The sequence below is a fragment of the Sceloporus undulatus genome, chromosome 5 (genome assembly GCF_019175285.1).
Source record: "Sceloporus undulatus isolate JIND9_A2432 ecotype Alabama chromosome 5, SceUnd_v1.1, whole genome shotgun sequence".
Taxonomy (NCBI): Eukaryota; Metazoa; Chordata; class Lepidosauria; order Squamata; family Phrynosomatidae; genus Sceloporus; species Sceloporus undulatus.
This window is the reverse complement of record NC_056526.1, coordinates 81,809,554-81,835,068: the sequence shown is the minus strand read 5'-3', so window position 1 is coordinate 81,835,068 and position 25,515 is coordinate 81,809,554. Positions and strand designations below refer to the sequence as shown.

General features: G+C 38.2%; 1 protein-coding gene across 2 annotated transcripts in view; it reads left to right on the top strand.

Annotated features, from left to right (window-relative positions):
- SLC2A13 (solute carrier family 2 member 13) overlaps positions 1–25,515 on the top strand; it is a 131,169-nt gene that overhangs the window by 41,944 nt on the left and 63,710 nt on the right. For both annotated transcript variants that reach the window (XM_042467468.1, XM_042467466.1), the window contains one exon: positions 19,565–19,673. In XM_042467468.1, coding sequence (XP_042323402.1) covers positions 19,565–19,673 — 109 coding nt within the window. The remainder of the gene's footprint in view (positions 1–19,564; positions 19,674–25,515) is intronic.

Sequence of the window (25,515 nt, the reverse complement as noted above, 5' to 3'; positions counted from 1 at the left end):
TTTAGGCTTTATTTATTCTCCTGGATAAACAGACATAAATACTAAATGTGGATATAATAGTAATTATGCACCCTAGCATGACAAAGGGCAATTTACATGTGCATGGATGCTCATTTTAATAACTGCATCATTTAATAAGTGACCATTTAAGAATGGATCATCAGAGATAGAACGCTGTAGGCGAAATTTACTAATCTTGTCTCATCTCAAGGGCAATGTTTTTCGATGGAGTTGAGTCAGGTTCAACTGTCAGTCATCAACTGTAGAGTAAGTATATGAACAGATCAAGTGGAAGGATGAACAGAAGGTAGACCAGGAGCTACTTCTAGTTTTATGATTTGGAGTAGATCCCAAGTAGCATCAAAATGACTATTAAAATGTGGGATGGGGGGGGGGGGCTTGGCTAAACAAGGAATTGATGCATAATTCTGGTACTTGAACAAATCCTTGTGCTTAGCTGCTGAGAGGAACCATATTCTTTAATGCTATGAGCATGTATCTTAGATCATAAGGGTGTAGCAAGAGATACAATTTCAAGCCTGAGTAGATCCTACACATCTGTCTTCACTTGTCTTGGTTGTCTAGATGGAATAGAGGGATTGCACAGAAAAAGGTTGTGTTTGGCTAAACATTACAAGAGCTCTGAACTGTGGGGCCAGTTACTTGTGAAATTACCTGTCATGGTGGAGCCACTTAAAATGTTCCTAAATTGTGCTTTTGCCATATGATGAGCCAGTTATACTTGATCAGGCAAGGCACAACCATCTCTGTTGCAGCAAGACACTACCACCGTATTCATGAGGAAATGATTTTAAAAGCTTATTAAAACACGGAACAGCTTCATTTTGGAAGATCCTGCATGATATTGAGACACCTTGGATGTTTTCCCCTCCCCTGGTGTGCCCAACAGAAACCTTCAGATTTTTAGATTAATTATAGTTTAATATGTCATCTCAAATATTCACTTCCATTAATCTTAAATATAGTTAATTGAAATAACTGAGAGGTTTGTAATTTCAGATGGTGGTCTGAAGTTAGATTGACAGAATTAATCATATATAGTTAGGGTGGGTTTTGTATGTTACTTGCAGTGAATCTGAAATGAAAGCAAAGACTGCTGAATTCCTTCTTGTAGTGATGCTGGAGGAAGAGAGGAAAACATTTGAACCTGAGATTCACTGCAGTTCATGCTAGAAGTCTACTTGGTGTTGTGGTTTGAGTGTAGGACTATGCCTTTGGAGATCAGGGTTCAATTCCCAGTTCAGCCATATAATTGTCTGGGTGACTTTCAGCCTTAGGTGAAGGCAATGGCAAACCTTCTCTGAACAAATCTTGCCAAGAAAACCCCATGCTAGGTTTACCTTAGGGTTGCCATAAATTGGAAATTACTTGAAGGCACGCAGCACCAACACCAAATTTGAAATAAGACATTTTCAAAAATGGTATCTGAAGTTGGCTTCACAAAATTAACCATATGTAGTTAGAGTTGCAATGAATCTCAAATATAAGCAAAGGCTGCTGAATTCCTCCTTATGGTGATGCTGGAGAAAGAGAAGGAAACATGCGAGCCTGAGACTCGTTGAAGTTCATGCTTGTTACACTAAACCAGAAGGGAAGTCTACTTCTGTTTTTCAAAAACCAGGTTTTCTTTTTATTTATTTTTTTAATGTTAAGCAGTTCAGTGGAGCCCTGAATTCTATTTAGAAAGTGAATTTCTATTCTTGGAGGCTCCCGGGAGAGTCAGTTCACCCTTTTCTTGATCAGAAAAGAAACATGAAGTCCGGAGGGATCAAAGGGCACCACAATTCAAAAAGGATGTTGACAAATTGGAGTGGGTCCAGAGGAGGGTGACCAAAATGGTGAAGGGTCTGGAAGAGGAGGTTAAAAGGTGATATGATAGCCTTATTTAAATATTTGAAGGGATGTCATACTGAGGATGGAGCAAACTTATTTTCTGCTGCTCCAGAGAAAAGAACCCAAAACAATGGATGCAAGCTACAGGACATGAGATTCCACCTCAACATTAGGCGGAACTTCCTGACAGTAAGAGTTCTTTGGTAGAGAAACACACTTCCTCAGAGTGTGGTGGAGTCTCCTTCCTTGGAAGTCTTTAAACAGAGGCTGGATGACCACTTCTCGTGGATGTTTTTATTGTGATTTCCTGAAAGACAGGGAATTGGACTGGATGGCCCTTGTGGTCTCTTCCAACTCTATGATTCTATGCTGTTTTGGTCTGCTTTGGAGGCATGCATTGTTTGAACACCACACCTCCAAAGAGGCAAAAAGCTGCTTCATTTGGCACGTGTGTTCCAGGCCATAGTTTGTTTAGCCTAGGCCATGATATGTTTCAGTATCCAGATGAAGCCTGCCTAGAGGCTATGATCTGAAATAGTCAACACACTAGGATCCCAAATGATGACCTAAAGCTGGCTTGCAAACCATATTTTGTGCTAACTGTGGTTTGCTGCTGTTCACTGAGTTTTGAATTGAGATTAGGGGTATTTCTTGGGCAGCCTACTGTACTATAGAAATGGGAATTGCTCTGTATTAGGGAGTGATCTTATGATTTTATTAAGCTAAACATTGAACAAATGGGAAACAGGCTTGAATCCACATAAGGCTGGTGGTACAGCATTGGTGTAATGAGACTCTTTTCCTTTCCTTTTGAGCAGATGGAACTGCCCAAAAACTAAATCTGGTAGATGAGAGGTTGCAATGGAAGGAAACATGACTTTCAATATATTTCTCTTGTTCTTCCAGCAGAAGTCTAGCATTTCACCTGCTCCAGCAGTCAATGAGCTCTAAATCAAGCATGGGTGAGCTCTGGAGGCTAGGGGTCATTTGCCCACCCTTAGGACTGGCAGGGACTTGCACTGATTCCATAAAATGGGGGAAGACATGAAAACTCAAATTGAAATGCAGAAGTCAAGTGCTAGTTTTGTATATATTTTTGTTAATTTTAAAAAGATGAGAGGATTGTATTGTGTTGAAAAGGATAACTACTGTTCCTGGAGGAAATTGTGGACTATGAAAAACCCCTGGAGAGATGTGGCCCATCCGCTGCATGATTCCACCCTTGCTGTCTAAATAATAAATATGCTTTTGAACATTTGAAACCGTGAAGTAGGTTCTCATACTACAAGTAGCATAACCAATGGTTTTGTGTTATGAATCCCAGCTACTATGTACTAGTTAGAGAAAGTCTGCTTGTTCCTGGAAATATGAATTTCAAAATGTGAAACTTGATTTTTAATTGAGTGATTTCATTTGAAACTGGTAATTTTAAATCAGTCCATATTATTATGAAACTAGACTTTCCTTTCCAGTGCATAACAGGAGTTATAAAAGCTCTTCATCAGGAATGTGAAAAATAAATGGATAAATGTTAATGCTTCACTATACTGTCTAATTTATCAATATATTTAATTTACAAATAAATTCTAGTCTTTTCTTGTGCATCCTTATTATCATACTTCAGCTACTGGTTGAAAAAGCCTTTTAACCATTGACCTTTTAAAACAACAGGCTGCATTTGCCAAACCATGATTTCCTTTGATGACTAAAAAGCAACACCAGGATAATAATGTACTTGGCAATTCTAATATTGCTGTCATGTAGCCTTTTGCAATGTCAGAAACGTAAATTATAGTGCAGAACGGGCTTTCACTGTGCATTACTCCAGCAATAAATTTAAGATTGTGTCCTTAAATGTAGGTTACTAGGGTGAGGCAAATGCTTTTTAGTTCAGATGTTTTGAATTTAACAGCGGTCTCCAACAAGCAAATGGTAAAGAACAAAATTGGATGTGATATTTTTGTTGAACATTTCAAAGGCTACTGTAATTTTGAATCGCTAATCTAAAATCAGACTTACCTGGATGCACCTGAATATCCTTATTTACTGCTATGATCATATTACCCTAGAAGTATTTCTCTATAGATTAGCTTTTGTTGGTTTCTTTGGATCACACTGAATTAGGAAAACTGTAATTGCAGTTTGGAATATGAAAAGAGATAATCTGTGTGTGTGTGCGGGAGATCAATAACGTTCTAGTATTAGTCTGCAGTCAGAAAGAACAGTGCAATATAACTGAGGATATTACCAGTGGACAGCTCCAGGCTCCCCTCTTTCTCAGGACCAGCAGGGAGACTGCAGTTACCTCGGCGTGGGCAGAGGACCATAAAAGCCTTGACACCTCCACTCCAACCCTGGACCCAGACAGGAGAAGAGCAGGATGTCCTTTAACAGCTTCAGCACCCCCTCTTCCCAGGACCAGCAGCAAGGTTGCAGATACCCCAGTGGCAATTTTCAATACTGTATGAGATATAGAAACTGTAGTGTTTGAATATGGACCAGAAAGTAGTTTGTCTAGGGTATTTTCAATTTTAAAAAGCCCTTTCTTTCTGCATTGTGTTCATCAGACTCTTTGTTTGTAAGTATTAACGTGACAGTTTAGATTACTGGACCTCTCCATTATAAACTGGTATTCTGAAAGCTGGCATGTGTGTGAGAAGGTGGGGGGGGAAGAGAGCTTACTGGTTGCCTCTAGGCTTAATACCAGTGGCAGTGTGCATAAAAAAGGTAATGAGTGATGAGAAATTCCCTCCTTTTCCCTTACCAGCTTAAAAAACAGTAGCTACAGCTCAAAAATTGCTCTGCTATAAATGGAGGTCTTTGGCTCTGTGGACCAGGCTTCCTTCTGGTGGTTGAGGTTGCCGTTGCCCGGCTTAATGGGAGGAGGAAATTGACTCTGAGCATGCATACCTGCATATCTTTTGATATGCAGTTCTTTATAGTTTTCATAGAAAAAGTTGCAACAAGTGGAGTTGATTTTAAGGACACACATTCCTTGAAGGCAATTTTCCCTTTTTCTGTATTGGGCCTTTGGTATAAAGGAGTCAAATATTAATCCACTTGCTTCCCTTCAGTTCATTTGTTAGTCCAAGTGCCAGTTTATTGCTTCAATTGCTGTTAGGCAACATTGAGATCACATGCATCTGTGATGCTTATTTCCATTTGGGTTTTATGAAGCAAGATTTTAAAAAATACCAAGATTTTCCTATGGTGTTTGCACTCTGACTGGCTCCACTGGTTCTTTTGTACCACTCTACATATTAACTGTACCTTACATACCTATGGCAAACCAACTTTATTAATATGGGGGATCATTGTACCCCATTTTCTTTCAGAGCACATTTTGGTTTTCTTTGGTACATTTATATCCTGCTTTTCTTCCATTGAACTCCAAATAGCATTCATTGGGTTTTTGGGCAGTCTCCAGCCTCACAAACTCAGATTTACTTGGCTTCAGCAAGAATGCTGTAATATATGCCTTCAACCGTGCTCTGCTACAAACACACAGTAGTCTTACAACAGATAGGAAGCAGATCCAGTGAACATTTCAGTTTTTATAGCATGGGATACTCAATTTTCCTGTGATCCCATCTGGGCTTTTGATGAACTTATTGATAGCAAAAAGATGTGCTGGACATTAAAGCAAAGGCATGCATGTTAGTGGGCATGATGGGGACAGCTAATATCTGGCCAGAAAACTCCGCTGATCAGACTAAAGGAACAACAAAGTAGATGAAAGGATAGTTTTCAAAAAATGCCCACTCTAATAGAGTTCCTTAGTTGGGTTTAAGGCATGGGTGGGCAAATTGCAAGCACTTCAAATTAGGATGGGCTACAACTCCCAGCATTCGTCACCATTGGTTGTGCTGGCTGGAGCTGATGGGAGTTGCAGTCAACAACATCTGGAGGGCTATGTTTGTCCACCTGTGGTTTAACAGATGACTGTTGTAGCATGCAGAAGCTAAAAAAAGCAGAGAACTGTATATTATCTTCCCAAGAACTCTTTTAAGGAGTCTTCAAAACAACCACAGCTGTAGAGTTGATGTAATGAATTTCCCGTTTGTACCACAAGTGCCTGGTTCATCCAGTATTCATAGGAAAGGCTTGCTAAGGCTAGGAGTTTGGGGCAATATTTGGTTGGGATTTGAAACTGTTGAGAGCAGGAGTTTCTGAAGTCCTACAATCTTAATACATTAACAGAGGCTACAGTAGTTGGCTGGCCTTGCAGACCAAACCCAAAAAAGGATTTGCCCGCCCTTTATCACTTTTCTCCCAGCAAGCTGCCTTCTTCCCCTGAAACATGAGTGTTTCTACCTGGTTGCTACTCCTTGGAGGTGCCTCAAGCACCTTTAAATAGTGGTGCCTCTTCTGTAGCCTTTACCATGGGAGGGGGCAACATGGGATGTTGTATCAGCTAGTGATTGAAGAGCTGTTTGCCCATGAGTGAGTAAAGTCTGCTGTTACCTACATCTGGTCTACCAGGTTCACTGACTTCTTTGCTGGCTGCATATTTTCCCCCAAGTAATTGAAACTAAAAGCATGTTGTCCCTATTTTTGTGGGGTATTTGTCTGAGGAAAAAGCAGAGCTGTAGCCAGCTGATCAGTGGGGTTTATGGTCCATTGAATATGAAGGTGAAAATGTATGCGGTTCTTTAATAGTCATTCACTCCTCCCCAGCCCCACCATCTTGAAAATAGTGCTAGTATGGGCTGTACCAGGATGATAAGAATTGTTCCTATAACGTTTCCCTCCTGTCTTTCTCCCTAATATGATTTGAGTACTTAGGAAGAAGGACAAGTTAAGTATGAGAGCATTCATCAGTGTTACAACGTTATGCATTTTTTGCAAAAACAACAGTAGCAACTGTTTTGATAAATTATATGAAATAAAGCCTTTCCCATTATTCTCTGAGTAAAGTCTTTTAAAAACCTTTTCCCATGATAAAATCATGCTTCTAAAATCTGAATCTTCATATTATAAGGTATCTGGGTAATATTCTTTCCAAATATATTCTTCCAGGCTGGTTTTGCAGTGTGACTCATCTTGAAAAGCCAGGCAGTATTGGGAAAACTTTGATCATTTCCTCGCTATCTGAGTAATGTCAGAGAAGCACCTCAGGAGATTTGCAGCTCATCCAAAAAATGCTAGTACTCCATTGTTCCTTGGGTGTACTGAGTAAAGAACTAGAGTTCGTCTTCAGGTTTTATCAAGAGAAAACTTGTAGTTCATAGTCAGAATGCAAACAGACATCTGTTGCTTCTGCTTGAGCTTACCTAGGTATATGCATACACTTGAAATGTTCACATTGTTTCCCAAGTGTTTGAAATAGACTGTTCTACATTAAGGTAGAATAACCAAATATAATGGCATCACGACTTTTCTTATGAATTTAGCTACAAATGGCAAAATGAGTATCTTGAATATTGATCCATATATAAATAAAATATCACAAAGGGGACAAACCAAAAAGCTTTAAGGAACATTAATTTTTTCCATAGTACAAATAAAATATTTGGAAATGCAGTGGCCTCAGAACACTGACCAACTGGACAAGAATGGAGTATTCTGGATGAAGGCATAGTTGACCAGCATGCTGAAAAGAACTCATATGCTGGATGTCTTTTTTAAAAATTGACAAGCTGTACCTATTAATTCATAATGAATTATACTCAGTAGTTCATAAATAAATCTGCCGAATTCATAAAATAGTAAAATAATTTGATATGTTGAATTCCTCCCCCCCCCCTTTTTTTTTTTCTTTATAGAGCTACATTGTGTGCATTTGCACTAGTGAATTAAACTGATTTAATCCTCAATTCCTTTTCTTTGGTATCTTGGGAACAGTATTTCAAGAGAGGGTAGTAGAACTCTCCAGCAAACATATCTAAGTCCCTGAGCAAACAACAGTTTGTTGTATAAATGAACTAATGAATGAATGAATAAATAAATAAATAAATGTATTTTATGGATGCATAATAGCCAACATAGTGTAGTGGTTTGAGTGTTGGACTACGACACGGTAGACCAGGGTTTGATTCCCAGCTCAGCTATGAAACCCATTGGTTGACCTTGGGTAAGTCACATGTTCTCAGCCTCAGGGGATGGCAATCGCAAACCTCCTCTGAACAAAGTTTGCCAAGAAAAACCCATGATAGGGTTGCCTTAGGGACACCTTAAATTGGAAACAACTTGAAGGCACATAACAGCAACAAAGAGAAGCTGGAACCTCTAGTAAAGTGGTTCCTGGCTTTGGGGATAAAATCTGCTTTGAACCCATAACAGACAAAGTTGAACCCTTTGGAGAACCTGGGTTGTCAAAAGATGCACAGATCTCTCTGAACGAAGTGAAGATCACATTTTAATTTCTTTCAGTCACTATGATTCACATACATTGCTTGCTCTTTGCTTGCAACAAAGCAGCTCAGAAACTCATGGCCTCGAGAGCAATCTTCAAGAAATGTCTTGACTGTGGAAGAAATGCTCCAGTCAGATGATAACTTGCAGTGTTTTTCTGTCTCCAAGAAAAGTGCACCATTAGAAAGTGTCTCTATTGCCAACATTTTACAGAACAAGCCTTTGACAGATTTTTCCCTCCATTTTGATCCCTTAGAATCATAGGAGTATAGAGTTGTAAGAGACCACAAGGGTCATCCAGTCCAACCCCCTGCGATGCAGGAACTCTCAATCAAAGAACAGATGGCCATCCAGCCTGTGTTTAAAAGCCTCCAAAGAAGGAGACTCCATCACTCTCTGAGGGAGTGCATTCCACTGTCTAATAGCTCTCGCTGTCAGGCAGTTCCTCTTAATGTTGAGGTGGAATCTCTTTTCCTGTAGCTGGTATCTATTGTTCTGGGTCCTATTCTTTGGAGCAACAGAAAACCAGCTTGCTCCCTCCTCAATATGACATCCCTTCAAATATTTAAAGAAGCCTATCAACTCTTAACCTTCTCCAGGCTAAACACCCCCAGCTCCCTAAGTCTCTCCTCGTAGGGCATGGTTCGCAGACCCTGCACCATTTTGATTGCCCTCCTCTGGACCTGCTCCATTTAGTCAACATCTTTTTTGAATTGTGGTGCCCAGAACTGAACACAATATTCTGACTAAAGCAGAATAGAGTGGCACTATTACTTCCTTTGATCTAGACACTATACTTATATTGAAGCTTACTTGCTAATTAGCTTACTTGCTGTACACCGCTATGATCTCTGGAATAGCGGTATATAAATAAAACAAATTATTATTATTATTATTATTATTATTATTATTATTATTATTATTATGCAGCCTAAAATAGCATTGGCTTTTCTAGCTGCCCATCACACTGTTGACTCATGTTCAACTTGTAGTCTACTAGGACTCCTAAATCCCTTTCACACATAGTCTCGTTAAGCCAGGTGTTCCCCATCCTATATCTGTGCCTTTCTTTCTTTTCTTTTCTTTTCTTTTTGCCCTAAGTGCACTACCTTAGATTTCTCTGCGTTGAAATTCATTTTGTTAGCTTTGGCCCAGCTTTCTAATCTATTAAGGTAATTTTGAATTTTGATCCTGCTCTCTGGGGTATTAGCTGTTCCTCCTGATTTGGTATCATTTGCAAATTTGAGAAACTCTCGGAAGGTTAAGTAATTAGAAGAGGGTGAGGGTAAGTCAGAAAGTAAGGAAGCATGTAATACAAGGTGATGTCAAGTGAAGCGAAGAGAAGAGAAGGATAAAGAAGGGGAGATAGAGATGGTATGGAGTGTGATGGGAGAGGAATAATAGATTAGGAAGAAACTGGGAAGGGAAATGTAGGAAAGATGGTGTAAAGAATGTAGCAATGGGATGTTGTAAGTTAAGAAAGTTAATAATACCTATCAACTATTAGTAACTGACCTCCTTTGTTGGTATATTTATTTGTTCCTATTAGTATAAACAGAAGTATGTAGCCAATGTATATATATGAATATACAGTCGGCCCTTGTTACACAGATTTTTTATACATGGATTTAAGCATCTACGGTTTGAAAATGTTCAAAAAAAGTATAAATTTCAAATATCAAACCTTGATTTTCCATTTTTTATAAGGGACACCATTTTGCTATGTCATTATATTTAATGGGACTTGAGCATACACAGGTTTTGTTATACACGGGGGATATTGGAAACAAACCCCAGCATATAACAAGGGTCCACTGTATATGGTAGTTTACAGGTGCATATATACAGATGTATTTATGCATACTACTTTATAGCTCTATCCACTTGCTGTATCCTCTGTGCAGGTACATATGGAAAATCCTATTTAATGTGCATTTGATGTAGAGGAGAGGATTGAATGTAAGGCTTTATACTCAGAGTATATGTTTTTAATATTTAATAAACATTATTTTAAAAAAAAAGAAACTCTCAAAGCCAGTGGCTTGGAGTTAGTTCCTTTACATGGCTTTGGTTGGCACCTGGAGGTTTGATGTCTCAACTCCAGCTGGCATGCCATTTGACTCCACCAGTACCAGACCCAAGTGGTTTCTGTTCCTTTGTTAAAGAAAGATGCTTTCAACCTTTGCTGATGAGGGCAGATAGTGATCAAAGTGATTTCCCTCCCACATCTCCACTTTCTTCTCTGCAAGCTTTCACAGGGTGTATCCTCTGGAGGAATTAATATGGAACAAATCCCTTTGTGCATTTGCAAGTGCTATTCATTCCACCACTCTCCCAAAAGTGTAGGAGGGTTGTCACTGTAATCAGACTGTCACCCACTTGGATCTGTCTTCTAATTCCTTTTGTGCTTACTGTCCAGAAGGTTTTTATAGTTTCATGACAGCGTTTCTGTTGGGTAGAGTTTTAATACCTATATGTAACAAAATAAACTTCTGTTGAAAAATTTCTTTCTTCATCAGAAGCATAATGTATGGCATTGATGACACCTCAAGATTAACAGGCCAGCTGCTTGACATACCTGTATTATGCATAATAATCCTTTGAAGGTTTATGGTCAGTATCACCAGGTGCAACTTTCTGTATCCCATTGCACTTTGAATCGATGAATTTATTTACTTTTTGAATACATGTCCCACTTTTCTTCCCAAAACAACTATTTCACTTGTACATGGTCAGTCTTAAAGGAGTCATGACTAGACTCTCCCCTTCTGGGCCCTACTTTCCTTTTTTTCTCTCTCTGAAATAGACTAATACTGAAAGTGACCATTCTTCTGGGCCTTTCTAGGGTGATGGTGGATTGGACTATGGCTGTTACCTGGCAATTGAAAGAAGAGGAAATCGCAGCAGCCTCAGAATAAAGTTCAGGATTTGTTTTATTGTTGTTGTTGTTGCTTAACATTCAGAACAACAGGATATGTCTTCTCCATCATAATCATTTGAAGCATGTTAGACCAGCATACCTGACTTTCACCTTCCCTAATTTTAGGCCTCCAGAATCACTTTTAGGAAATAGTTGAATTTTCAGCCTGGGCCTAAAATAACATAAAATATTGCAGTGCTTCATATAAGGTAGTTAACCAGGATCTGGAAGAATAAGGAAAGAGTGGTGCTTATGAGCCTTATTACTTAGCTTAGACTTGCATTATTCAAGCTAAGGTAGAAAGAGAGAACTCATTTAAGAGACTCATTAAAAATAAATTAAACTAATTTTAAAATTGAAAACAAAGATGACTGTATGTAGTTACTTTGAAATTACACTGAAGCCAATGTGATTTATTTCTCATGTGTGTTGGGAATAAAACCTAAATATTGCTTCTGCTGATTCTGAAATTTACAGTCTATAGAATTATGCTTAGTTTTTAGTATACATTCTTCAAGGGTTCAACACTTGGGAGAAAAAGAGGTTAGTCTTTAAGAGGTAGTTTTAAGACCAGGGATAGAATTATGAACTTGAAAAACAAGGGCAGCAGGAACACAGTCCTTAATAATCTCCCAACGCAGTTTTTCCCAGGAACAGCTATTCCACATGTAGGTTCATGGATTTGCCTTGCATCTGTGATATTTCTGGTGTGACAGCCCCAGTCTGATTGCGAAATCTCTGTACCTGCTAACTATTTGGGCAAAAGCCTTAAGCAGTTATAGATAGGGATGATTGAGGAATTAGCTTTTTGTGTACAGTATTGTGGTAAAATGTGACCTGATCTGTACCTTCTGGACATGTGTAGTCTCTCATATGAGGTAAGATACTAATGTGGAAATTACTTAACATACATTATTATCCTTGTATTTCAGAAGAAAGAGCTAAGGTTTAGAGATGACAGCTTGCTTTAAGGCCGTGGCTGACATGAGTTTTATAGTTCACCATCTTGACCACTGTGCTTTAGTAGCTGATACTTCCTAAATTATTGAATCTGTAAAAGCATGCTAGTTCTATTTAAATAATATGCTTAAGGTTCCAGGGGCTGCTGTCATGTTGTTGCTGCTGCTGCTGTGTGCCTTCAAGTCATTTCTAACTAATGGCGACCCTTAGGCAGATCTATTGCAGGGTTTTCTTTGCAAAATTTGTTCAGAGGGGGTTTGCCCTTGCCTTCCTCTGAGGCTGAGAAAGTGTTACTTGCCCAAGGTCATCCAGTGGGTTTCCATGGTTGAGCAGGGATTTGAAACCTGGATTCCAGAGTCCTGGTCCAATGTGCTCAGACCACTACTCAATGCTGGCATCTGTCATGTCCTTAGTGCAAGCTAAATATATGTTGTGTGCCTTCAAGTTGTTTCCCACTTAACAGTGACCCTGCCATGGGTTTTTTCTGTCAAGATTTGTTCAGAGGGGGCTTACCATTGCCTTTCTCTGAGCCTGATAGAGTGTGACTTGCCCAAGGCCACCCTGTAGGTTTTCATGGCCAAAAAGGGATTTGAACCCTGGTCTCCCAAAATACTGGTCAAACATTCAAACAACGTCACCATTCTGGTTCTCCAATCATGCTGTTACACAAATTGCAATAGCTACTACCACACAACCAGTTTTCCCCTTGTACAAATGATTTCTTCATTCTGCAGACCATACACTGGGTTGGGAAAGGGTTGACCTGAATGCATACGTTAATTTCTCACTCATGACCAGCCCTTTCAAAGTTTTTAGAAAAGAAACAGAAAGTTTGGTTTCCTTAGATCTTTTTTATATACTGCCAGGGTATACATGGTGTGTTGTCCATCTGCTACATGTGTGTCTGAAGCTATTTTGTATGCCATTTTCATTTATCACCTTTCAGGAGTTGTTTTTTTAAAAAAATAATCACAAGCCTTCTATTCCCTTAACATCTGCAGGAGATCCATATGTTCAAAATATAGCTTTCTTAAGAATGGGGATTCTATCGAGTTTGCGATTCTGCTTCTGCTTGAGACAATGAAGTCAACATTCTCTTAATTTTCTACAGATGTCAGAAAAAAAGTGTCGCAGTTGTCTCTATCAGAGCAAGATGGTTGTTAGACCCAGACACGTGTAACATGCCCAAGAAAAAGTTGCAAACAACCATTTCAGGGCTAGAACAGATGTTCAGGTATTGAGACCCTGAGGAATGCCTAAGAGTCACACCGACTATTGAAGCAAATGCACAGCGACAATAACAAAAACGATTGGCAACTATTTTAGAGCAGGGGAAATTTCCAGAGCCAGAGAGTGGCAGCATGTCCCAGGCACAAACAGATTAAGCGAGCTGAATGAACCAAGAAAGAGTTTCAAACTTTTTAAAATGAATATTTTCATTCACATCAAACAGTGTTAACATAAAACAATATACAAGGATAACAAACAAATAAACCCCCATCTCAATCTAACTACAACATCCTCTAAAACTAATGAAAAGAAAAAGTACACAGTAGGGAATCATGTGGCTTCCAACTTGCCAATTTATGGCTATAATTATCTCTCATTCTTGCTCCATCTAATACTAAACAGTTGTGGTTGTGTGCCTTCAAGTCATTTCCGACTTTAGCTATTCTATTCTGGGGTTTTCTTGGCAAGATTTGTTCAGAAGAGGATTGCCATTGCCTTCCCTTGAGGCTGAGAGCATGTGACTTGCCCAGGGTCACTCAGTGGGTTTCATTGCCAAGCTGGGAATTAAACCCTGGACTCCAGACTCGTAGTCCAACACCCAAACTACACCACTCTGGCTTTGCTGAACAGCTTGATAAGAGTATTGACAATAACTACTCTTAAATCACCCCTTTCTTTAATAATTCTATTATATTTTAAGTCCTAAAACCAATACATTACTCAAGTTCTTCATGAACTTTACAATTTCTCAGTTTTTAAAAAACAAATCTAAAGTTTTTTCTTTAATTAAAGTAGTCTATCCATTTCTGCCTGTTCATATAATTTTAACAGCCAACCTTGCTTTCTTGGGACTCAGTTCTTTCCATTTCTGTGTGCAGACCAATTTGCTACTGTTATCATATAACACATGATTATTCCATGTTGCTTCTCTAAATTCTCATTGGGTTAAAAAAAGGTTTGTTTTAATTGGAATTTTAGTTCTATAATGTCTTCCATTATACCATGTATTGAACCCTACACACACACACACACACAATCTCAGAAGTTTATCACATATGATAAAATGTCCCTTCTTTCTTTTTACATTTCCAACAAATATTTGAAGAACTTTTATACATTTTATTAATACTTTCTGGAGTTAAATACCAATGGTACATCACGATATAACAATTTTCTTTAAAGTCATAACATAAAGTAAACTTTAATCCCCTTTTCCCCACATATTCCCCCACTGATGCATCTGTATCATGACCAGTATTTTTGTGCATAGTTAACAAGTATTTCACTTGTTCATCCTTCACTTCCATTTTCAATAATAACGTATGTACATTTTCTCTATCAGTTTTTCATAATTTGAGCACAATTGTAATTCAAATTCTGATTTTGTCATTTCAAAACCAAATAACTTCTTATCTATTTTAAACCCTGCAAATAAATGCCTATAAAAGTACCATTGCAAATTAATACCCTGTATTTCCAGTTTTTCTAGAGTTTTGATGTTAATTTGTCTGTTTTATAATTTCAACAGTTCTCAGTACGTAATCTATTTATCTTTTATTTTATTTTCTCTTGTATACAAGACTTCATGGGGTTCTACCCATAAAGGTGTTTTAGATCAAAAGCTAGTTTGCTACACTATTTAATCCATATTTTCAACAGTGATTTCCTGACATATTGATTATTAAAATCAGCAGTTGCCTTAGATTTATCATACCATAAAAACCATGCCAGCCAAATCTTAAATCGAACACTTCTAATGGCAATTTTTAAAAAAGCTAATGTATTAAAACACGTTAATGACTGCAAAGCTCACCCACGCAACTGTTAAGCACAGAGTCTAAAATAACCTAATTGCACATATGTTCAGTTTTGTGCCCACATCCCATCTGAAAAATAAGACCAAACATGCCAACCGGATTCACCCTTAGGGTTGGTGTAACATTTACTGAGCTAATGCAGGGAAAGTTATCTGTATGCTGAAAAGCATTCTAAATGTGTTAAGTATTATTATTATTAGCAATGAAACTGCATAATTGTTGTTGCTGTTAACTGACTTCAAGTTGACTTCAACTCATGGCAACCCTATGAATGAGATATCTTCAAGGATCCTTATCCTGCACTGCTTTGTTCAGGTCCTGCAGGCTCATGCCCTTGGCCTCTTGGATTGAACCAACCATCTGATATGTGATCTTCCTCTCTTTCAATTGCCCTCTACCCTTCCTAGTATTATTGTCTTTTCCAATGAGTCATGTATAACAGCAGTCACAAAATTAAATAATGCCTTTCTAAACATGTCCCTGGGGGAGGGAGCCTTGGTGGCAAGGGCAGCAAGGAGGTGGGCATGCCCATCATGGCTTTGTTGCCTGCCCTGCTCTATCCCCAGGAAAGGAGCCAAGGCTGCAGGGAGGACAGTGGAGGGGCAAGCACACCCCTCGTGGCTTCGTTGCTGGCCCCGGGGCGAGTGCTGAAAAGGTAGTGAGGGTGGAGATGGAGTGACCGTGCCTCTCATGGCTTCATCACCAGCCTGACTCTGTCCCTGGGGAGGCAGCGGAGGCAGCAGGTGAGCAAAGCACTGGGAGATGAGGATGGGGCAGCTCTCCCCACACACACACTGAATAACACTAAACCTGGTGATGCCAGTGACTTCACATATCTTGTGGAAGTTGTTGTTGTTAACTGCCTTTGGCGACTCTGTGAATGAGACATCTCCAAGCCCTCCTATCCTCTACCTCTCTGCTCAGATCCTGTAGACTCAGACCCGTGGTCTCCCTGATTGAGTCTATCCATCTGGCATGCAATCTTCCTCTCTTTTCTACTGCCCTCTATTTTCTCCAGCATCATTGTCTTTTCTAACAAGCCGTGCCTTCTCATGATCCAACTGAGGTACGACCTGAATTTAGTCATCTTGGCTTCCTAGGAGAGTTCAGGCTTGATTTATTCTAGGACCCATTTGTTTCTCTTTTTAGCTGTCCATGGTATCCTCAGGACTTTTCCAGCACTACATCTCAAATGAATTAATTTTCTTCTTATCTGCTTTCTTCACTGTCCAGCTCTCACATCTGTACATGGTAATGGGGAATACAATGGCTTGGACGATTCTAACTTTAGTGTTCAGCTGTATATCTTTACACTTCAGGATTTTGTCTAATTCTTTCATAGCTGCCTTTCCCATTCCTAATCTTCTTCTGATTTCCTGACTGCAGTCTCTGTTCTGATCAATGTTTGATCCAAGGTATAGGAAATCTTTATTTCAGTTTCCTCATTATCTAGGTTGAATTTATGTAAATCCTCCATGGTCATTATTTTTGTTTTCTTTATGTTTAACATTAGGCCTGCCTTTGCACTTTCTTCTTTGTCATTCTTTAATGATTGGTCTAAGTCTGTGATGCTTTCTTCTAATAGTATGGTGTCATTTGTATATCTTATATTGTTGATGTTCTTTCCTCCTATCTTCACCCCTCCTTCTTCTGTATCTAAACTGATCTACATATGATATTTTCTGCATACAAGTTGAACAGATAGGGTGATAAAAATGCAACCTTGTCTGACTCCTTTGCCAATTGGGAACCATTTCTTTCCCCCATATTCTGTTCTTACAGTTGTCTTTTATCCTAAGTACAGATTCCTCATCAGGAAGAGGTCTCTTATTTTCCCCTTTTTGTTGTCATCTTCTATTTCTTTACATTGAATATTATAGTAGTTCACTGAACAATTGCATTCAGAGACCTGACTCTATTTCTTTTATTATTGTTTCTTGTCTGTCCTTAACTTCTTGAAGAGTCTCCTCTTTTGGCTGCAGGTAGTGTCTTTTTGCCTTCTTTCCTGACAATATCCTTGTCTTCTGTCCAGAGTTCTTCTGACTCCTGCTCAATTTGGCTTAATAGTTCTGCTCTCCTTCTTTTGTAGGATCTTCATTGGATTTCATTCAGTGATAAATTGGTTGCAAGCATGGCAATACATCATGGGTTCTGCTTAGACAGAATAAAATTGTAGTTGTGAAGTAAATTGCTCCCAGTGGTAAAATAGACCATAAGCTAAATTTGGTTTTAAAGTTGAGCTGCTTAGATTTAAAGCTGTGAACTGACCTTTTGTGCGTCCCATAGACATTGCCAGAGCAAACCAGTGCTTTTAAATAACAGCTGACAATTGCCTACATATGGCATTTGACCCTCCCATGACTTGCATCATATCCTGTATTTGATTGTAGATGGAATTCAGTTTTCTTAGTCCAGTTGTTAGTCCCAATAGAGCACAACCATTGAATAAATGGGATTTACATAACAGTAAATCAGCATTTAATTCATTTTGTCTATTCTAGTGATTTAGATTTAGGCCTGTCCTTCAGATTTAGATCTCTTATTGTGCCTTCAAGGATTAAAAAAAACACACCCAAAATTTATTTCCTGATTTATAAATTCTTCTTTAACATCAATATTAATATAATAATGGTGAAAAGTACATAGGAAAAAGCATATATTGTTACATCTGGGCTACATCTACCCTGCAGAATTAATGCAGCTTGATGCAGCTTTAATAGCCATGGTTCATTGCTATGGAATTCTGAGATTTGTAGTTCTGTAAAATGTTTAGCCTTCTCTGTCAGAGAGCTCTGGTGCCACAACAAACTACAGATCCCAGGATTCCATAGAATGGAGCCATGACAGTGGTGTCAAGCTGCATTAATTCTGCAGTGTGGCAGCTAACTCATATTGGATTCTAACTCATATTACTGATTTTTATTCCTCTGTTTTTGCCTTAAATATTTTAATATCAAGAAGTATCAGTGATAGAGCAACATGTGTTGCATGCAGGAGCCAGGGAACCAAAATATAATCTGTGACATCTTCAGTTTTAATGATCAGATATTTTAAAAGCCCACTGTTCTCTGTACCTATCTTACATAAATTGTAAAATTAAAGGGGGATAGATAAAAAGGAGGAGGAGAGTGGGTGGTAAAAAACAGAATGGTAAGTGGGAGGAACGAGTAGGAAAAGCCAAGAAAGAAAGATATGGGGATGAGTGTTATGAAAACTTTTCATTTAATCACCAAGTGAATAACACTGTGAGCAAGATTCCTAAAGGATTCACTGCAACTCAACCCAAATAATATTAAACAAGATTATATATTATATCATATCATTGCAATACAATACATAATATATATTATTGACTATTATAACATATCATAATGTACAATAGAAACCAGTCCAGAATATACAGACCTGTGCAGGTGTATGTGTCTTCCTCCTAAGCAAAGAAATCACTCCCTCACCCCATTCCTTTTAAAACTCACTTTTTCTTTTTTCTTTCCCAGAGTGTATCTCTACTCTGTAGAAATAATTCCATTTGACACCACTAATTGCCATGACAGCATTCTGCAGAATCTTGGGATTTGTAGTCTTGTGAGGCACCAGCATGCTTTGTCAGAGAAGGCTAAAGAACTTGTTAAACTATAAATACCAGGATTCCATGGGATCGAGCTACAGCACCTAAAGTGGCATCAAGATGCATTATTTTCACAGTGTAGATGCATCCCCAGACTCAGTTGTTATTCTGCTCTACAAGCCCAGCTCCTCTGCTCTGACCTAGGCCTCAGAAAGCTTTGTCTCCTTCCCTGCTATATTTCCAAAGAAATCACATACTGGTAGATTAACATACCTAAAACAGCAATATGATGCATTTCCTCCTATTGCAATATTTTTTCTCCTGAGGTAGTAGGCTTCCTGTTTTACTAAATGTAACAGAATATGAAGCACTCCCTCTAAGAAATTCTAACAACCTAATTAATGAGACCACATTTTTCAGCATTAATAAGGAATCTAGTGAGTTGGGGAAATTGCAAGAGACGTCTAGTGACTCAGTAATTTAACAGGTTTGTTCCCAGCTCTGTGTAAGTAAGCTGTGCATAATTTCATTTGTGGTGTGAATTCGATGGGACTAATGGCTCATGGGATCATGCTTGGTAATCTTGTTGCACCTCTTGCTAACTTGAAATGTGAACCGTTTGGTCTTCCAAAGAAATTAACCATTGTATTTCATCAGTTGAAGTCCCAAATCTGTATAATTTCAAAATATTTCTGATCTGTGCTAAGTAGCTATTTGTCTTGCGTTTCAACTGCTAACCACAGTGGAGATATGCCAGATAAGTGGGGTTTGTTCAAATGTACATGGAGATGTCAATATTGCCATAAGGGGAAATACTGAACTGATAGATTAATAAATTTCATTTTGTTTGTTTATTTGAAGCTGGACCTGTGATCTACAGAATGCTGACCTATCCTCCAACTCGAAGAGAGTTGATTGTGGGCTGTAGTCTACAAATGTTCCAACAACTGGCAGGTATTAATACAGTCATGTATGTATCATTTTTTAAAAAAACTTTTTCAATATTACATTGTACTTTAAGTTCAGCAAAAGATAAACAGGTTTAGAAATCCCTTTCAGTCGTCTGCATATACACAAAGAGTACATACAAATAAACTTTCAGTAAAATGTTTGTTCTATAATATTGCATGCACATCACAAGCTGTATTACTTCCTTTAAAAACAATTGAGAAGATGTTTTACTGTGCCTGGCTGTTTTGCTCAAGACTTGGGTGACTATAGATTCAGAGCTAGCATATTAATGCTTGGGAGGTTTTGGCATGGATGCAGTCAACTGTGGTTTATTGTCTCTGATTTTAGGTCTGCACGACATACACTTTCAGACTGTTTGCAGCTGCTTTTTAAAATACGCATTATCTTTTGGTTTTTTTGGGTTTATGGCTTGAATATGATGCAAATTATGAATTAAATTTAAATCTTAACCTGTTCATAGATGCTCTATTGTCATGTTATTAAGAAAATAAAAATATAACAGTTTGTTGCACATAGAAACAAAAAACTATGGAAGCCGGTCATGAAAGCCTTCGAATCCACAGTTTCTTGTACAATTCAAATCTCCTTCAAGAACAGAAATAGTACAATTTCAATGCATTAATGTTAAACAAAGAAGCTTTCATTATCAAAAAAAGTTCATTTACAAGCTGGTATAGCTAACAATATATATTGTATATACTCAACTATAAATCAACCTCATGTATAAGTCAAGGGCAGGCCTGTGGGGCAGAATTATAGATTTTGATAATGACCTGTCGATAGGTTGAGGGTAAAACTTAGGGGCATGTAACTAAGGATGTAAATGGAGTGAAAGAAAACAATCCTAAAGAATTTATACAATTCCAGCAGGCATGACAACCTGAAGGCTGGGTGGATGAGGAGGGAATTCTTGTAAATGGTGGCTGTGCGATTAGGCTCGGGGGGGGGTGTGTGTGTGTGTGTAAGGAAATGTACACATATCAATAAGGATGAAAAGACAAAGCAAAGAAAATGACAATTACGTTAGCGGTGATTATAACCTTTAATGTTAATGTGGTAACTTTGCCTGATTTTAACCCAGAAAAGATGATGAACATGCACAGATGTCTTATTCAAATCCTTCAAAGGCCATATCCTCTCAGCACCCCTTAAAGGAGAAGTGGCAAAGAGCTGCCATTTTTACCCAGGCATTCAAAAAGGTCAGAGGGTAGCTCCGTGGCAGAAAGAGGGGTTGGTGTTTCTTTTAGGTGCTTCCAGGAGCGACTAAACTCTCACCTTTTGCCACTCTGAGAAAAGGATGGTTCCTCTTTTTGTATGAGTTAAAGTACAGCACTTATATTGACCCCATGATAATTTGACCTAGGTTTTTGGGGTTAATTTTTTGACTAAAATTTCTAGACTTATACATCAGTTTATACAGTATGCCAGAGAGAAAATATGTCAAAGGGGAGGGGGGGAGCCATCACATAATCCCTTTCATTTAATTTAAAATACCTTTAATCACGGCTGTATTTATAAGTAGATTGAGACTCAGTGCATGTTGATGTCATTTTCAGTCTGTATAAAGCTTCCTTCCTTTGCTGTTGTTCCTGTGAAAGAGAGTGCCTGTGATATCATTTGTGCTGTACAAAAGATTTTGTTTATATCTCCAATATAGGCGATTCATGGTAGAGTTGGTACTAGTTCTTCTAGTGTGTTTCACCCAGCAATGCATGAAATGTGGTCCTCTGCATCCAAGACTTTCTTGATGGTTGAATTTCTAGGACAATGAGCATCGTGCATGCTGCTCCCATTGTGGAGTAGTGCAGAGCAGAAGATAAAGAGAGAAACTGAAATGGTGTAGAAAGAGGGAAGACTTAGCAAGGTGTTAATTTAGATCAACTGTTCGATAATGGCAAAGTGTGACGGTAGATGGAGAAGCAAAGGGCTGTGGTGGCCCAGAAGAGGATAATCACTGTGGCATATAGGCTGTAAAGTAGAAGGTGCTGATTCTAAAATGATCTGAAATTGGGGTAAATGATGATGTAACCAAATTTGTTTCCCCGAGAAGGTGGAAATGTCTCAAACAATATGTAGAGGACATCAAAAGGATTTTTTGAATCGACTGACTGGTCAGCTAAATAACCAAGTAATTTCAATATAACAAATACATATTGCAGAAATTGATGTTATACTGGGATTTGCGTTCTTTAAGATTACACAGGAGATCGATCTTGTGATTTGTTAGATAAGTTGCTGAAAAAGGAAATATTGTCCAGGCAAAATGGTGTTCAGATCTAATCAGTTCATTTCAAATGTGATGCCATAGAACTCTCGTTTCAAAAGGGGTGTCAAAGAAGCAAGAACCAACTTCATCAAAATATTATTCCATGTTCCTTAACAATATCTGCACTTTTAGCTGCTGGAAAAGTTAGTTTTTTATAAGGCTACAACAGATAAAATAATCAATGGTGTGAAGTAAATATTGATTTTTATTTACATGCCCTCTCTCATTGGAAGTCAGTCCCAACAAATGATTAGCAACGGATGGTAGAAAATAGGTTTGTTCTCAACAAATATTTCACCATGTTGCAAGAGCTGCTTGCTAGCATAACTTGAAAAAATATTGACAATATTTCTTGTGCTTAGGTCTATTTGTGGATATTAGGTTAAAACAGATGCACTATGTTATTACCAGCAAATCTCTGGGTCAAACAGGTAAAACCTGTTGCCTCCATTCTGTACTTGTAAACTTGTCTTGAAGGCATCTGGTTGTTTTAAACTGAACAATGGACCAAACTGCCACTTGCCTGGTCTATCTAGATTCAAATCAAGTGTAGAGAGACCTGCGTTGAAACATTGTGTAATTTGTTTTCTATTTGCTGTGCAAACTTAAACCTAATATACCACCCATAATTAATACCCAGCCTTGCTATTATAAAATTGCTATGTGTTTTGCTTTACTTTCATCCCCTTCATAGCAAGTAATCTTTGTGTTTCACCTATGGTTGGAGAAAAATCCAACTGGGGAGTTAGCTTTGTGTTCTAGTTCCAGCAGTCCAAGACCTGCATAACATGTATTAGACCCTGATTCATTTAAGTCACCATTTCTTCCATTCCATCTTAAGATTCTGATCATGCAGACTTCATGACTTCAGCAGTTTAGCCTCCCCATCCTTCCACCATTTTAATGAGATTCTGAAAGTTATTTAAGCACATAGCTTGAAATAGTCCTATATTTCTTTGAATATTTGACAGATGATATTTTGGAAGCACTTAATCTGTGGCTGTCTGCCTTAAATTTAAGCTAAAAATGTATATGATAATTTAATTTCTTAAACGCAGATAAAAGTGAATAGCATTTTTCCTGCCATGCACCTTCTAAGTGCTTATTAATATGCAGCTCAGGGATTTGGAAGGTGTGGAATGGTCTAACTTTAAACATGTGGAAATAAATATAGTGAGCGCATATTGCAAATCAGTGAAACTCTGAAGTTCCTTTAAAAGCTCACTTGGAATTACATCCAAATCTCTCTTTTTTAAAAGAACTTTAATGAAACTCTGTTAAGATCTATGGTTGTCATTAATTGACGTTGCTTATCCTAAACTTGCACATGTTAGATCTCACAATCCTTACCAGGCAGTAGTTTTTGTAGATGGTACAGAATGGACGTCATTCGGTATTGGGGGGAGAGGAACAGTAGTTTCTGCAGTAAATACGTTTTAATCATTGAAAAAATAAAGCAGGTCTGGGATACCTTTATTTACTAAATCTCTAGGAGCCAAGTGTTAGAAATGCACCATCCTTGATAGTTGATTCTTGTTCAGATTTTTTTAAAGTGTACTTCAGTGTTTCAAAAAACAAACAAACCCAATTTCTTTTACACAAGAAAATTTTTTTTGAAGTAGTGGTGATCTCTGCCGTGTAAATTGCTTTTGAAATGTATCAATACATTAAATATTAAATGACTGTAACTGTTTGACTTTCTGTCAGCTGAAACGTTATGACTCATATCAGCATGTGACATTGTGCGGTAACCTTCAACACATTTTATAACCCCATACACTTAATGGCTTGCTCCTGGTGCATTCCAAATATTTAGGCTTCTGTCATCTGCTTTCCAGTTGACTATATTCTGAATGCAAGAACCATGGTAACAGCAAGAACCACAAATGGCTTATATGCAGTGTGTAGAGCATGAGGGGAAAATGTTATCAATTACAAACAAGATTTTTCCTTGTGCACCTCCTGAAAAAGTGGCTCTGTTTTATTACATTTATATACCACTTTTCTATAAGCACTCAAGGCAGCTTATATTTTATGGTTACTTGCTATTTAAGAGACATTGCAGTGGGAAAAAGGAAAGGAAGGAAGAGGAAGATAAGCAAATTGGTTGCAGATTCTTTCATTCTTGTTACATAACGAAGCTGCATAATAACCAGCTGGAATAGCAGCTGATGGAGGCAGTTCTGGGAGAAGTGGAAACAAATAGCAATTGGTCTCAGCCATGCTGGTGAAAAAAAGCTCATACTCTTACCTTTCCCACAAATGCAGTCAGGTGGGAGTCATTTATTTTCATTGCAACCTGGGACGTTTAGAATAACCTTGAATATCAGCTTCGGCAGCCAGTTTGCTATTACTTTCTAAGGTGTTCTTGTGAATATGATACATGCTTCCTGCCTGCATGCATTCCAGAGCACTGGCAATTCTGATTATTAACTAGATTTTATATTTTCAAAAATAGAGCATCAAACATTCTTTGTTTCTTCCTTCTTCCCAAGGGTCTTAGGCACATTTCTGTATGCAATCAGAAACCATCACATCAGCTCATAGTTTTGATTTAAATGTCTGTAGACCCATCTTCTCTTCCATTTCATCTTAAAACCCTGTTGATGCCAACATCAGCATCGAAGTTGAGTTTCCCCCTTGTATTCTTCCCCCATCAGCAAGCTGTATTTTGTAATATCTTGTCTGATGAAGAGATATGCAAGGTTTTTCAAGCTGAATGTTTTTTGTGATCATTCAGTTGCACCCAATTGCACTAACACAGATTTTGAACTGCCCACCGAAAGGATATGAAGTAGAAAAATATAGTCTATCACTAAATGTGATAGTGATTATTGAGTTTAAACCTCTCCATGTAGGAGTTGTGTAAGGAAACACCTAGAGATCAAACAAAAGATTCAGCAATTGGCAGAGGGCAGTTCTGGCAAATTGGATTTGTTCAACTTGAAACTACTTGAGGTATGATTGACAGAACAAGATGCCCTTCAGAAACCATTGTTGCAAATGAATGAAGGAATATGGAAAACCCAGAGAGCCGTCTGCTACCTGGCCACCCCAATACCCTGACCTGTTAATAATATTTCTCTTGTAGTTTGGTTAGGTGTTTCTTAATTTGCTATCTGAGCTGTTAAAATCTGCACAATGAATGTTTATGCCAAGAAGGTGATTATTGCTCATTTTCGGCCTAGTCCTCTCTGGTGTAGTAAAACTATGTTGGTAGTTTTTTGGCCAAACTTCTTTTGGGATATCACCTAGCTGAGTGCTGCACCATAAAAAAAATAAACAAATCCTTGCACACTTATCAAAACAAAAGCCTAGCATGTCTGGAAGTTTGAGCCTTAGCCTTTTATTGACATTCAGATGTAGAAGAGTTGATGGAGCAATTTGTGTCAGGTTAGAACCAGGAAGGTCAGGATTCTAATCCCCACTGAAACAAGACAAAAAGTGAAGACAGGGATGATATAAACAAAGGGAATCCTAAGGGAAACCAGTGCCTGTAATAGTTTATTGAACCCAATGCATTTAAAAAGTCACAAGTTCCATTATATACCATGCATATTTTCCCATGGAGATG